We start from the raw sequence: 13,757 nt of genomic DNA, 5'->3' as shown, positions 1-13,757 counted from the left end.
AAGGCAGTACGGAAAATTTACATCAAACTCAAAGTCCACCATATGGACCACTTAAACGGACACCATCTCTACCACGATCTTATCGTCAGTCTGGAATTCCAGTTCTACAAAGACCAACTGACAATTACTGTAATTCAATATGTTCTATCATTCACGATTATTTTTTTCTCATCCCGTGTAAAAAAAATTTTTTACAAAATTTTCCTTACAGTGAACTTTCGAAATTAAGACTAATCTGAACTTTGAGTTGAACGTTTTTGGAACTTTAAAATAATTTCAAGTGTGAAAAATATCAACTAGTGTGGACTTTTTTTGCAGGTTTCTATTTTTTTTTTAATTTTTTAAGCAAAATTTATTTGAATTGACAATTTTGTGAATTTATTATAAGTTCGTAATTAGTTCCAATTACTCATTTTTTTTGGACTATTTTTGAAGTACGAAAAGTGAAAAAAAAAACTGAACTTCCCATAAAGTTCTAATGAAAGTCAAAAAATTTTCAAACCATTAAAAATTTTTTTTACCATATACCTGAATAATTCTGGTAAAAGTCGTAAATGCTCATAATTTCTAATTAATCCTTTTTTTTTTTGTTCTTCAAACTCAAAAAATTGTCAAATCAAATTATTTTTGCTCAAAAAATTACAAAAAAAAAACGCGCAGGAAAAGCCTTCAGTCAAAAGTTTTTCACGCTCTAATTTGTTAAAAGTTCCAAAAATGTTCAACTTAAAGTTTAGAACCGTCTCAATTTCAAAAGTTCACTGCCATGAAAGTTTTTGGAAAATTTTTGGAACAAATTTTTTTTACACGGAGTTTATTTACTTTTTTTCATAACCATTTTATTAATTTTTTAAACTCTTTCATTCCATATAATTATTTAATTGTACTATCATATATAATTAAAATTTCATATTATTATTTTTTAATTAATCAATTAATTAATTTAAATGATCCATGGGTTACGGTATTTTCATTTATTCATTTGAAATTATATTGAAATATATTAATATTAATAATTTATTTTATTTAATTAATTTTTTATTTAATGTTTTTTTTTTTAAATTAAGGTCGAGTGTCTCCAGGACCTAGGTCGAATAGTGCAATAGACCTTCAAGCGGCTCGACGTGCACAATCAAGACTAAAGTATGCTAGTATAAACCGTACTAAAGCTACTACCTGTAAGTAACTATTTATGATTTCAATTAATTTAAAAAAAAAAAAAAAAAATCTATTAATAATTTGACAATAATTACTTTAGCTCGACCAGCAGCGAAAGTTGAAACCAATTTTTTTACAAGTCCTGAAAGATCTGCTAGAACGAAAACACGAGTCTCAGGAGTTTCACAATCTCAACGTAAATACAAATTTTTATAATTAAAATCAAATCGAACATTTTAATTTTTTTATCGCGCTTGATTTTTATTTATTTTAATTAATTAAGTATGAAAATTATTGACTAAGTTTTTTTTTTTTTATTTGTACTTTAATATATTTATGGTATTTAACAGAGGCGTGTGAATCGAAGTGAATATAAGTATTCGATTAAATTTTTGAATAATTCGATTAAATTTTCAAATTATTCATAACTTAAAGTTATTCGTCGATTGTCGAATTATGTGTAACTTTTCGAATTACTCGTTTTAAATCGTGAAAATTCTGATCAGCTTTTAAATATTTAATTTTATTTGATGAAGATTTTTGTTTTTAAAGTAACCAAGATAATTTTTTCGTACATTTGTATCTGAACTCTATTTATCTCTGATAAAAATTTGAATTATTGGAAAAATATATTACAATTTTCAGTCGTCGATAAGAAAGTTTTGGAATTATTCATAAATTTTCGAATAATTCGGAAAATTTGAATTATTCGATTCGAAGTTCGAATCAAATAATACCAATGATTCGTAAGTTCAAACTATTCGTAGACCCCCATTTATTTAATAATAATATGATCACATAAATTTAAACAGACCCCCAGTATTTAGTAATAATATGATCACATAAATTTGAACAGAAGTTAAGAAAAATTGCATACCGCGAACACGATGGAGAGGTAGTGCTCTACTGTTGCCAAACTTAAAATCCGGGTTTCCATCAACTTCAATCATCTCCACTTTTTTATTTTATACTTATCTGATACTTTTAATTCAAAAAATAGATAATATTTTACTACTCACTTGAGTTATTCCGAGAAAAAATAATTTAGATCTAATGAGATCTACGCAAATCGAATTGTTGAATTTTGTTCCATAGATTAGATCTACTTTGATCAGAGTAGATTTATTTGAACTAATTCAGATCTTTGATATGAAGGTTTCTTCAGATCTTCAATTTTCGAACATTTTTTTTTATAAATCTTTGAAATCTCCAAAAAAATCGAAATTTTGAGTTTTTTTTAGTTGAGTGATTTCTTGCTTTTTGTCTTGATCTTTGCAGATTTTAACTATGCAAGATTTAGATTACTGTAGATCTAAATTATTTTTTCTTGGGCATAAAAAAATTTTAATTTTTTATTTATTTCTCTTTAAAAATCTTAATTTTCATATTGAATTCCTTTATTCTAAATAAATTTCTTATATCCAATCTGATCATAATTTATTTAATTTACAGCAAGCAGTAGGTCATGTTCACCAGCATCACGAATGTCTTATGCATCTTATAATCGTGAAGGGGAGTCATTTATCGCTCGTCCAAGACGACTTTCTGGTCAAGGAATGCGAAGTAATGAAACAAGTCGTGATCCAAGTCCTCAACGATTTGGTTTAGATCGTAGTGTCAGTTCTAAGTTACGTGAACGTAATTTATATATGTCACCACGACCACCCGTGATGGCTCAAAAGATGTTACAGCAATCGCAAGCTGCAGAATCAGCTCTAGCTGACGCTTTGACTTTTGATCGTGACCATCTTCCAAAAACACCCAGAAGTAAAGGTGATCATAGTGATGATAGTGAGACTAGTAGTATTTGTTCTGAGCGTAGTATGGAAAATTTTCGTCGACCAAGTGATGTAAGTTTTTAAAAAACTTTTTTATTTGTTTATTAATAGTAATTTCTTTTTTTTTACAATAAAAATTATTAATTAGTATAAGGAGTTTTACATAATGTGAAAAAATTACTTTTAAAAAAGAAACATTCTTGATCTAAACAATTAATTTATTATTTACATGGAAAAATATTTTTTTTTGACTGAAGAAATCACAAAATTTTGGCGAGAAATTTTTTTTGAAATTTTACTTTATTACAAAATGAAATATTTAAGAAAAATTAACAAATTTTTTTATTAAAACTTATATCATTGAAGCCAGTAAAATATTTAAATGCATACTAAGTTTTTTGTGAACGGATATTTTAAGTTTTGATTAAAGAATTTGATAGTTTATTATTTCATAGTGGGTAAAATTTTTTTTTTTTTCTCAAAGAATTACTTCAAAAGAAATTGTAATTTCTTTAACCAAAAAAAAAAAAAATTATTTAAAATTTAGAATAAATTAATATCCAGAATTAGAAATGCATTTTTTTTTTATGAAAGTATTTTTTTCTCTCAGTATATCAATAATAAATAAATTCATTTATTAAATAAAATAACACAATTAGTCTTCAAAAATAAGAATTATTTTTTTTTTCAAACTATTATGTGAATTAAAATCATTAATAACGATTAACGCATGTTGTATATAAATTTTATTTTATTCTTTATTTATTAATACTGTCTATTTTATTTTTTATTGGATTATCTTGAATAATTACTTTTATTATCACATGTTTATTTTAATTCAAATTGTAATGAACAATTACTACACTGTTAAAAATTTAAAGGAAATAACTTCTTTGAAGGTATTAAAAAGTCCAAATTACTCAGAAAAATGCCATATAACTAAATATGATGATCAATTAACTTGAGTTACTTAAAATTTTACAGAAAAAAAATTAGTACTATATTTTTAAAATTTTTCGAATTAAAATCCAACTCAATATTTTAAATGATCACACAAAACATACATTTTTAATTACATGATATTTTCATTAAAAGTAATTTTTGAAGTCTTGCAAATATGTGGAAAGTGGATATTTATAAAATAAAATTAATAAATTTCAATGACAATTATCTTTGAGAAGAAAAAAAAATTTTTAACAGTGTAAATTATTAACATCATTCATCATTTTTTTTTTGTTTTTTTTTTCTTTTTGTCAAATTTCACATGTAATTGTGGACAAATAGTCTTTTTCCTGGAGCGGTTCGCAACAGCGACTCTATCGCGATACCTGGGATACATCTGGGCCGAAGGTGTGTTATTAAAAAAAAAACTTTTTGATTTTAATATATTTTTATTTAAGTTTTTAATTGTGACAATAATTAATAGGGGTGTGCGAATCGGGTTCGAATCAAATATATCTATTCGACTCGAAAATTTTCGAATTATTCATGACTTTTCGAATTATTCGTCAATTTTAAAATTATCCGAAAGTTTTTGAATTATTGGTAACTTTTCAAATTACTCGATTCGAATCGAAGAAATTTTGGTCAGCTTTCGAATATTCAACTTTTATTTAGGGTGCATTCGAAAATACTCTAGCTCTAGCTATCGCTACATGGCAACGCTTGGCTAGAATTAGAACTAGAGTAATTTACGAATGCACCCTTAACGGAGAGTATAGTTTTTAAAGTAATCAAAAATATTTTTTTTTCGTAGATTCATGTCTAATTTCTAATCACCTCTGACACAAATTCGAATTGGAAAAAATATAACAATTCTAAGTGGTTCCATACCTAATGAACTTTGGCAATTTGAACTTTTGTAAATTTTAACTTTGAATACTTTAGTATTTCTTTCATCAAAAATAATTTTTTTTAATATAATTATTTTTTTACCAATACACTTTGATTTATTTATGTTCTTCAGCATCATCATCATCATTAATATTTATAAGAATATTAATAGGTTGTTTCATTCATAAAAGTTTAAATTTACCAAAGTTCAAGTTGCCAAAGTTCAAATTTACCAAAGTTCAAGCTTACCAAAGTTCAAATTGCGAAAGTTCAATTTTCATAGTTCATTAGGTCGGTCACCTTTTAAGTCGTTCAAAAAAAAATTTTAAAATTATTCGTAAATTTTTAAATAACTCGATAATTTAAGAATAGTTCGAAAGTTTAGGAATATTTCGAAAACTTACGAAATTCGAAATTTCGAATTATTCGATTTAAAGTTCGACTCGAATAGTTTAATTTGATTCGATACGAATAATTCGTAAGTTCGAACTCTTGCACACTCCTAATGATTATGTTTTTATTATTATTTTTTATTTTATTGTTATTTTAAATTAATATGAAAGTATAAATCATATTGTATTGTCTTTTGTGCTAATTTTTAACTTAATAATCTTGACTAAATATTTAATAATTAAAGTAACATAATAATTAAAAATAAACTATAAAATTTTAAATAGATTATTTTTATAATTTGAATTTAGGATATAAAAGAAATAATAGAATGGTGCGGACGTAAACAGTGGGGCGAACGTAAAGAAGGATTAATGGACTTGCAACAATTCTTGATGAATGGAAACACATTGACAGCCACGGAATTACGTCAAATAACGGATATATTCACAAAAATGTTTATGGATTCACATACCAAAGTATTCAGTTTATTTTTGGATACCCTTAATGAACTTATTGCAAGTCACAGTGAGGATTTAGTTGATTGGCTTTACGTTTTATGTACACGGTTACTCAATAAACTTGGAATGGATCTTCTTGTATCAATTCAAACAAAAATAAATCGATCACTTGATGTTGTAAGGTTTGTACAATACACATATATATTATTTACCTTTTATTATTTTACGTCTAGTTTTAGTTATTGGATAGAAATAGATTTTCAACTTGTGGGAAATTGCAAATAATTAATAACACCGGCACACAAAAAAAAATAAGTTCTCTGTACTTTTGACGGGACCGATTTATTCCCATGTATTTTGACCCGCTGAATCCGAATCCGAAGTCCGTTTAACCCGTACACCCCCAGATTTTTAGAAAACTTTAAAAAACCTCAAAAATACACAAAAATCGACCGTTTTTTAAATTTATAAATTTTTTTAACCCTAACTAAGCATGATTTTTATGTATTTCGGTCCTCCACATACTAACCTGAAGTTTATTTGAAACATTAGCCATTTAAAGTCTGAGTAAATTCCAAAAAACCCCAAAAAATTGCAAAAAAGCAAAAAAATTCTTAGTATTGTGATGAAAAAAATTTTATAGGGCTAAATAAATAATTATTTTCATGTATGTTTATCTGTCACATATAATTCTCGAACATCCATGGCTCAGACATTTCTAAAATTTTAAATAAATGGCAAAAATTCCCAAAAAATCGAAAAAAATAAAATTTGGTATAACAAAAATCATTTTTTAAATCGAAATAAATAAAAGAAATCATATTGTTCGATCTGTGATATATATATAAAAAATATTTTGGCCTAAAACATAAAAAAATTTTAATATGCTTAAAAAAATTTTTTTCATCACAACACTAAGAATTTTTTTGCTTTTTTGCAATTTTTTGGGGTTTTTTCGAATTTACTCAAATTTTAAATGGCTAATGTTTTAAATAAACTTCAGGTTAGTATGTGGAGGACCGAAATACATAAAAATCATGCTTAGTTAGGGTTAAAAAAATTTATAAATTTAAAAAACGGTCGATTTTTGTGTATTTTTGAGGTTTTTTAAAGTTTTCTAAAAATCTGGGGGTGTACGGGTTAAACGGACTTCGGATTCGGATTCAGCGGGTCAAAATACATGGGAATAAATCGGTCCCGTCAAAAGTACAGAGAACTTATTTTTTTTTGTGTGCCGGTGTAATTAATGGTTCAGAAATCAAGCGGGACAAATCAATCATTTTAAATAGATGGCTGAGAAAATTAAATAAATCTCTTTTTCGCCCGATTTTTATTCAACCATTAGACTTTTTCGCCGTTTACAATCACGATTTTTTACTAAAAAAAGCTTAACTTATTTTTTTTTACCAGTTTGAAACGTTACTACATTACATACAAAAAAATTTTAAAACCACCTGACCCCGCGGGCCAGCCCCAAAACTTCCCGCTGTTTGCGAGCTCAAGGAGCTCTCCGTGCTCAAAAAACTGTTAGACCGACAAAGCAAACATTTCACTGAAAAAAAATAATTTTTGTCCGACAATATTTTTGGAACGAAAGAACCGAAGTGGTTTATAAGTTATACGCAAAAAACCTAAAAAAAAATAATTCTTTAATTTTTATTTTTCGTATAACTTGTAAACTACATGATCGATCGACTCCAATATCTAATCAATTTTAAGTCTCGGTGAGCTCTTTCGTTTTGCCGCCAAGAACTTCAAATCGGTTGATTTGTTCCAAAGATATCGTCGGACAAAAAAAGCTTACACACACATCTAAGACCTCAAAACGTCGACATCTGGTGAAAACTCGATTTTCGAAAATCGGATCGAAACCAATAACTTCCCTTTTTTTGAAAATTTTCAATTTTCGTAGCAAAAAGTTAAAAATCTGGAAAACGGTCGACCCGGTTTAAACTTTTCGTCGTCGATATTTTTGTTAACTAATTAACGGATTTTGATGCTCCATGTGGCAATCGACGCGTTTTATTGAATTCTAGAGCTGATTAGATTTTGACATTTTTTGGTCCAGTTGTTTCAAAGATTTTCGCGAAAAACCTTTTTTTACCATTTCTTTGTCTGATGATATCTCTCGAACGAATTACCCGATTGAGGTGGCTAAGGCGGCAATCGACGCGTTTTATTGAGTTCTAGAGCTGGTTAGATTTTGAAATTTATTTATCTAGTCACTTTTGAGAAATTAAAAAAAAATTTATTTTTTTCGTAATTCTTAAATATCTTCGAGTCTACTCAATCAAATGATCTGAAATTTCTAGGAAAATTGATGGCCGACAAACACTTTTGATTGCCGCATTGACCATCTAAATCGGTTAATTACTTCAAAAGTTATGAAAGGTTTACATACACACACAGACTCGGATATCATTCTGAATTTGGTCAAAATAGCTTACTAGGACCTCAAAACGTCGACATCCGATGAAAACTCGATTTTCGAAAATCGGGGTGAAAACAATAACTTCCCAAATTTTTTGAAAATTTTCAATTACCTCAGCGGAAAGTTAAAAATCAATAAAATAAAATGTTTTTAAATTTAATAAAAAAAAATTTGTATTCAGATTTAAAACCTACCGCTCGTTGAATTTCTTCCTGTTTTAAAAATAACCGTAGATTTTTTTAATGAATTTATGGAAATTAAATTGTCCTCTAAATTTAATTCCTCAGGCATAAGATAGAAGTCATTAAATAGAGTAAGAATTAAAAAAAAATTAAATTATCGTTTTTTTGTTAACGCCCGGTTTTAAAATTAGATGTCTGTTTATATAAATAATGAAAACCGAATTTAAAAAATATATTTAAATGAAAATTACTTTGTTTATTTCAGAGAATACTTTCCAAGTGAGCAATTGTTGCCTGTAGTTATGCGTTTCCTAACTGATCCCGCCCACACTCCAAACTCTCGAGTAAAAGTTGCAACGCTTACATTTTTAACTCACATAGCCGAGAATGCTGAGCCTTCATCGTTAACCCCAAGCTGTAAATCCGCACTCGTACGTTTATTAGACTGGACAAATGACGTAAAAAGCCAAGAAGTTCGTCGTCATGCTCAAGAAGCCATAATAGCCCTTTATAATCTAAATCCACCTTTATTTCCAATGATGTTGAACGAACTTCCTAAAATGTATCAAGATATCGCAATGCCTTTAATTCAAAATCATTTGAAGCGATCACCAGCTTCAAATCCAGCTTCACCAAGTGGTCAAATACCTCGAGTTCCTCAGTCTCCAGCTCGGATATTATCGCGTCACGATTTGGAATCTGATGATCACTTGAACCCAGAGGAAGTTTACAAATCGCTGCGACGTACAACAGCAGAAATTCAAAATTACGGATTTGAACGTATGGAAGGTGCGACTTCAAGTAAAGATTCTGGCATCAGTAATATGGCAGACGTTGAAGAAAAAATCGAATCTTTAACTCTATCGAATTCCGGAAGATCATCATCAGTCTCATCACCAACTCAACGTGGCCGCAGTGTCAGTTCTATTGCCGTGAATGGCTCAAGTGATACAATAGCTGGTGATTTAATTTTACCTGATCGTCGTAATAACGGATATGAAGGACATAATTCTGGTGTATCACCAGAACTTCCTCGTGGTCCGGAAGTATTTGAAAGAACATTAATTTTACTTCAGAGTCCAGAGACACATACTGTAGATAAAGCCAACGTTTTACGAGATTTTCAACTTTATATTCGTGAAGGTGATGGTGCAAAACACGTCATAACCCAATTTAAAAAATTACTTAAGACAATGCTCGATTGTTTGGCATTAGATGATAAAAGTCTTGAAATAGAAGTCCTAAAAACTTTAATTGAAATGCTGAAGTGTCGTGATTTGACAAACTACTTTGATGATTTCGCGGATTTATTGATTTTAAAAGTTTTGAATGAACATAAATCGGAAGCTTATGAGGGCTCAAGCAGTAGCCCACGACGAGGTCACTCGAGTGCACAGTGTGCGAAACCTCTTCAATTGCTAAAAGCTGCTGAAGATTGTGCTGCTATGATTGCTGCTGTTTTACCAGCCCATAAAACGATTCATTTAGCTTTGACTACAGCTAAAACTGAACCTTTTCCTAAAAATGTTGCGGCGATTAAGATGATACAGAATGTAGTTGAGCATCGAGGAAAAGAAGCGCTTGGGGCACAAATTGATGATGTTATGGGAACACTTATGCAGGTAAAATTTACATTTGTATGTGAATAATATTTTTTTGTGGTAGAAAATGAATGGATGAACATGAATAACTGGTTAAATGAAGCCGTATAAAAAAATCGACGAAAAAAGGTTGGAAATTGACTTTTTTTAGACGATTTTTAAACTTCTGAAAATGCAAAGAAGAAAACTACTGACTTGATACTACACAAAAAATGGGATTTCTTAGTGCAAGAAATATTTTGCATTTAGAATAAAAACAAAAAATTTCTTGGCTCAAGACATTTTTTTTTTTACTCAAAAAATTTTATCGTCTCAAGAAAATTTTTGTTTCCGATTCTTAATGCAAAAATTTTCTTGGGATGAGTAAAAATTTTTTTCTGTGTATAAATTGATATTTTTTGACTCTTCTGTAAACGTTTTTTAACTTTCCATTAAAAGTGATAAATTTTATCATTTTTTTCAGTGCTAATACGGTCAGAAAAAAAACTGATTTTGAACTAATTCTGAACTTTTTTTTTAGCATATTTTAATATTGTCAAGTCGATCATTAATTTTTTTCTTTCAATTTTCAAAAGTTTAAAAAAAGTTCATCATTGTGTCGTGTTTTGAAGTTTAGAATAGTCATCGCTTCTTTAACCTTTTTTCAACAATTTTTTTTCACGGGACATAATAGCAGGGTGGCCACAAACCGGGAATGTCGGGAATTATAAGGGAATTTAATGCAACCGGAAAATATCAAGGAAATGTCAGGGAATTTCGAAAACTATCCGGGAATTTAATTGCGAGATACAAAAATTAAGAGATATTAAAAAAATTTCAAATTTTTAAGTGATTTTGAACAGGCTGTAACTCGACGGAAAATTGCTGTAGTACAAAAACAAAAAAGACAAATTGTAGCTTCAAGTGTCTAGTTTTCCGAACTGGTCTTAAAATTTTTTTATTATGCACGGTCTTGGAGTAATCCTGAGAAAACCATCGAAAAAAATAATTTCCAAATTTTTACTCGTCTTAAAAACGGTCTACGGGCTTCAATAAATTTTTTTTGATAATTATCATTGATTTTTTATTACTCCAGAACCGTGCAAAATAAAAAAATTTCAAGACCAGATCAGAAAACTGCATACTTGAAACTACAATTTGTCTTTTTTGTTTTTGTTGTACGATCATTTTCCTTCGAGTTACAACCTGGGGAAAATCAATTGAAAATTAAAAATTTTTTTAATATCCTTTAATTTTTGTGACTGTGTATTTTGAATTTATTTTAATCATAAAATTTCTTATTAAATATTTTAACTTACATATCTTTCAGATCGAATAATCACAAGTAGGCCACATTAATTTATTTTATTGACTTTTTTTTGGTTTCTCGCATGACTTGATCATTAAATTTAATTATTGACAATGAAAAAATAATAAAAACTTTGAATATCTTAATGAGACCAATAAAATTTCTGAATCAGGAAAAAATGTGAAAAACTTTACTGAAAAACCGGAAAATATCAGGGAATTTCGAAATCATTTCTTTGTAGCCACCTTGGTTAAATTTACACACAAAAATTTGAAATTTTTAACACAAATTTCAACACAACTTTTCTTTGACACAGTTACGAAAAATTTATTATATACACTGGGAAAAAAATAACTTTTTAAAAAAAAAAAATATATATATTCGTGACTCAAAAAAATTATTTCATTGTAAATTTGCAAGTTATTTTTCGGCTAAAAAAATTACAAACTATTTACCTTAATTTTCTTTTTGAAAAAAAAGTTTTTATTATAAAATAAAATATGTAAAAAAAACTTAAAAAATTCTTTCATCAAAACTTATATTATTGAAGTCAATAAAATATGTAAGCACATAAAAAGTTTTATGAGTGTGAATGTAGCAGACAATTGTCAATTTTCAAAATTTTGAAATAAGTGAATTAAATAAAAATCGAATAAAATTACAAAAATACACATTTATAGAATTTGAAAATGAGTAGGTGCATTTTTTTATTTTTATATTTTTAATTATTTAATTGGTTTATTTGTAATTTGAAGTTTGTCTCATGTCTGCCACACTCACACTTATAAAGATTTTTGTCACTTTTTTTAAAAAAATGTTTTATTTTGAATTCAATTTTTTTTTTTTTATCAAAATTTAACCAAAGAGTTCATAATTTCTTTAGTGAAAAAAATATTATTGAAAACTAAATAATTTATTTTTTTGGTAAAAATGTAAATGTAATTTTTTTTTATAAGTCATTTCTACTCTCAGTGTAAAGTTGATAATTTAAAAATGACTTTATTATTATTAAAATATTAATTAATTTATAAAATTAAAATTAAATTATAGGCATATGAGAATCCAGAAAGTGTTGTACGTAAAGCAGCGGTATTTTGTATGGTAGCAATTCATGCCGCAATTGGTGAAGAAGCATTTAATAAATACCGTAAAAATCTTTATGGTGGAAAATTAAAGTTATTAAATATTTATATACAAAAAGCACAAGAAGCTGCTCAATCATCATCGAGTCCGCGAAGTAATCATAGTAAAAATTAACTAACATTTAAAAATAATAATAATAATAGTAATAGTAATTCAGAGACATTGAGAGTTTCAATATTGAAGCGGTTTGCAAGATTTCAAGAAAGACATGAGTCATTATTATTACGATTTATTGGTAAAAGTGCAAATCCGTAACATTTAATACGTAATAAATAAATAAATAAATAAAAAAAAATATTAATTGAAATAACAAAACACTTTTATTGCATTATTTCAAATCAGTCTTTTAAATTAAAACCTTTAATTCATTTTAATATTACTATTAATTATTAATTAATTAGTTACGTATGAAAATCACAATTTCATTTAATTGTGACATGAATGATTAAGGAAAACGAAGATGAAGATAAATAATTTAAAACTTATATAATGTAAATATATTTAAAAAAAAGAAAAAAAGTTTTAACCAGTCATCGATGTATTTTCCAGGTGAATATGCATTATTTGTCATTAAATTTATTTATTAAATCTATATATTTATCTATTAAAACAAACCAATTTTATTTCGGTTTATTTTTCACTTAAAAAATTTTTATACCGATAATTTAATTGCATAATAAAATAAATAGATTACAATAGTTATTAATCAACGCAACAATAATCAAAGGTTCCAGACAAAGAAAATAGTCCTTTTTTTTATTTCATACAAGTATTTTTTATTTTTGGCAAAGGACTTTGATATATTCATATTTTTAAATTTACTGATCCACATTAATTTTTATTTATTATTAATCCCGTTTTAATTTTATTTTTTCTTTAATTTAATTGGCATATTATTTAATACGAGTGTGAATGTAACAGACATCAGACCAATTTTAAAGTAGAAATAAATAGAGTAAATAATCAAAGAAATGTTTTAAAAAATTTATTAATTTCAAAATTTTTTAAATGTGCATTTTTTTAAAAGTTTTATTTGATTAATTATTTACTCTATTTATTAATAAATTTTAAATTTAGCTGATATCTGCTACATTGACACTTATTATTTAATAACATTTCTAATGATACTGAAATTCGCCGGCATCTAATAATGTTTGGATTTTTTTAAAAACGATTCAGTTCAAAAAATTGTTCCTATAGTTTTTTAAAATTTTCGACAGATGTATATATTTAGTTTTATTTTTATTGATCTATTGAAAAAAAAAAATATCCGAAAATTGTTAATTGTCTTCTATCTAATACTTTAGTAATTTTTAATAATTTAATAATTTTTGGATTTTTTTTAGAAAGAGTAAATTATAAAAAAAAAATATTTCCAAAAATTGCACCTATAGCTCCTTTAATTTTCTACATGTGCATATTTTTATTTTGTTTTTTTCTCATTAATTTGTTGAAAAAAAATATCCGAAAATTGTTAATTGTCTGCTAACTTCAA

General features: G+C 26.9%; 1 protein-coding gene across 9 annotated transcripts in view; it reads left to right on the top strand.

Moving 5' to 3' along the window:
- LOC130664450 (CLIP-associating protein 1-A) overlaps nucleotides 1-13,419 on the top strand; it is a 39,314-nt gene extending 25,895 nt beyond the window's left edge. For 5 of the 9 annotated variants that reach the window (XM_057464351.1, XM_057464348.1, XM_057464350.1 and 2 more), the window contains 8 exons: nucleotides 4-129; nucleotides 1,065-1,175; nucleotides 1,256-1,351; nucleotides 2,608-3,005; nucleotides 4,218-4,283; nucleotides 5,468-5,799; nucleotides 8,496-9,852; nucleotides 12,170-13,418. In XM_057464351.1, coding sequence (XP_057320334.1) covers nucleotides 4-129; nucleotides 1,065-1,175; nucleotides 1,256-1,351; nucleotides 2,608-3,005; nucleotides 4,218-4,283; nucleotides 5,468-5,799; nucleotides 8,496-9,852; nucleotides 12,170-12,376 — 2,693 coding nt within the window. In that variant the 3' untranslated portion in view covers nucleotides 12,377-13,418. Of the gene's footprint in view, nucleotides 1-3; nucleotides 130-1,064; nucleotides 1,176-1,255; nucleotides 1,352-2,607; nucleotides 3,006-4,217; nucleotides 4,284-5,467; nucleotides 5,800-8,495; nucleotides 9,853-12,169 lie in introns of all 9 variants that reach the window. The other 4 variants (XM_057464353.1, XM_057464352.1, XM_057464354.1 and 1 more) reach the window with 4 other exon arrangements.
- Nucleotides 13,420-13,757: the final 338 nt, after the last annotated feature.

The sequence above is a fragment of the Microplitis mediator genome, chromosome 3, assembly GCF_029852145.1.
Source record: "Microplitis mediator isolate UGA2020A chromosome 3, iyMicMedi2.1, whole genome shotgun sequence".
NCBI classification, from domain to species: Eukaryota; Metazoa; Arthropoda; class Insecta; order Hymenoptera; family Braconidae; genus Microplitis; species Microplitis mediator.
This window is presented reverse-complemented; position numbering and strand designations above follow the sequence as displayed.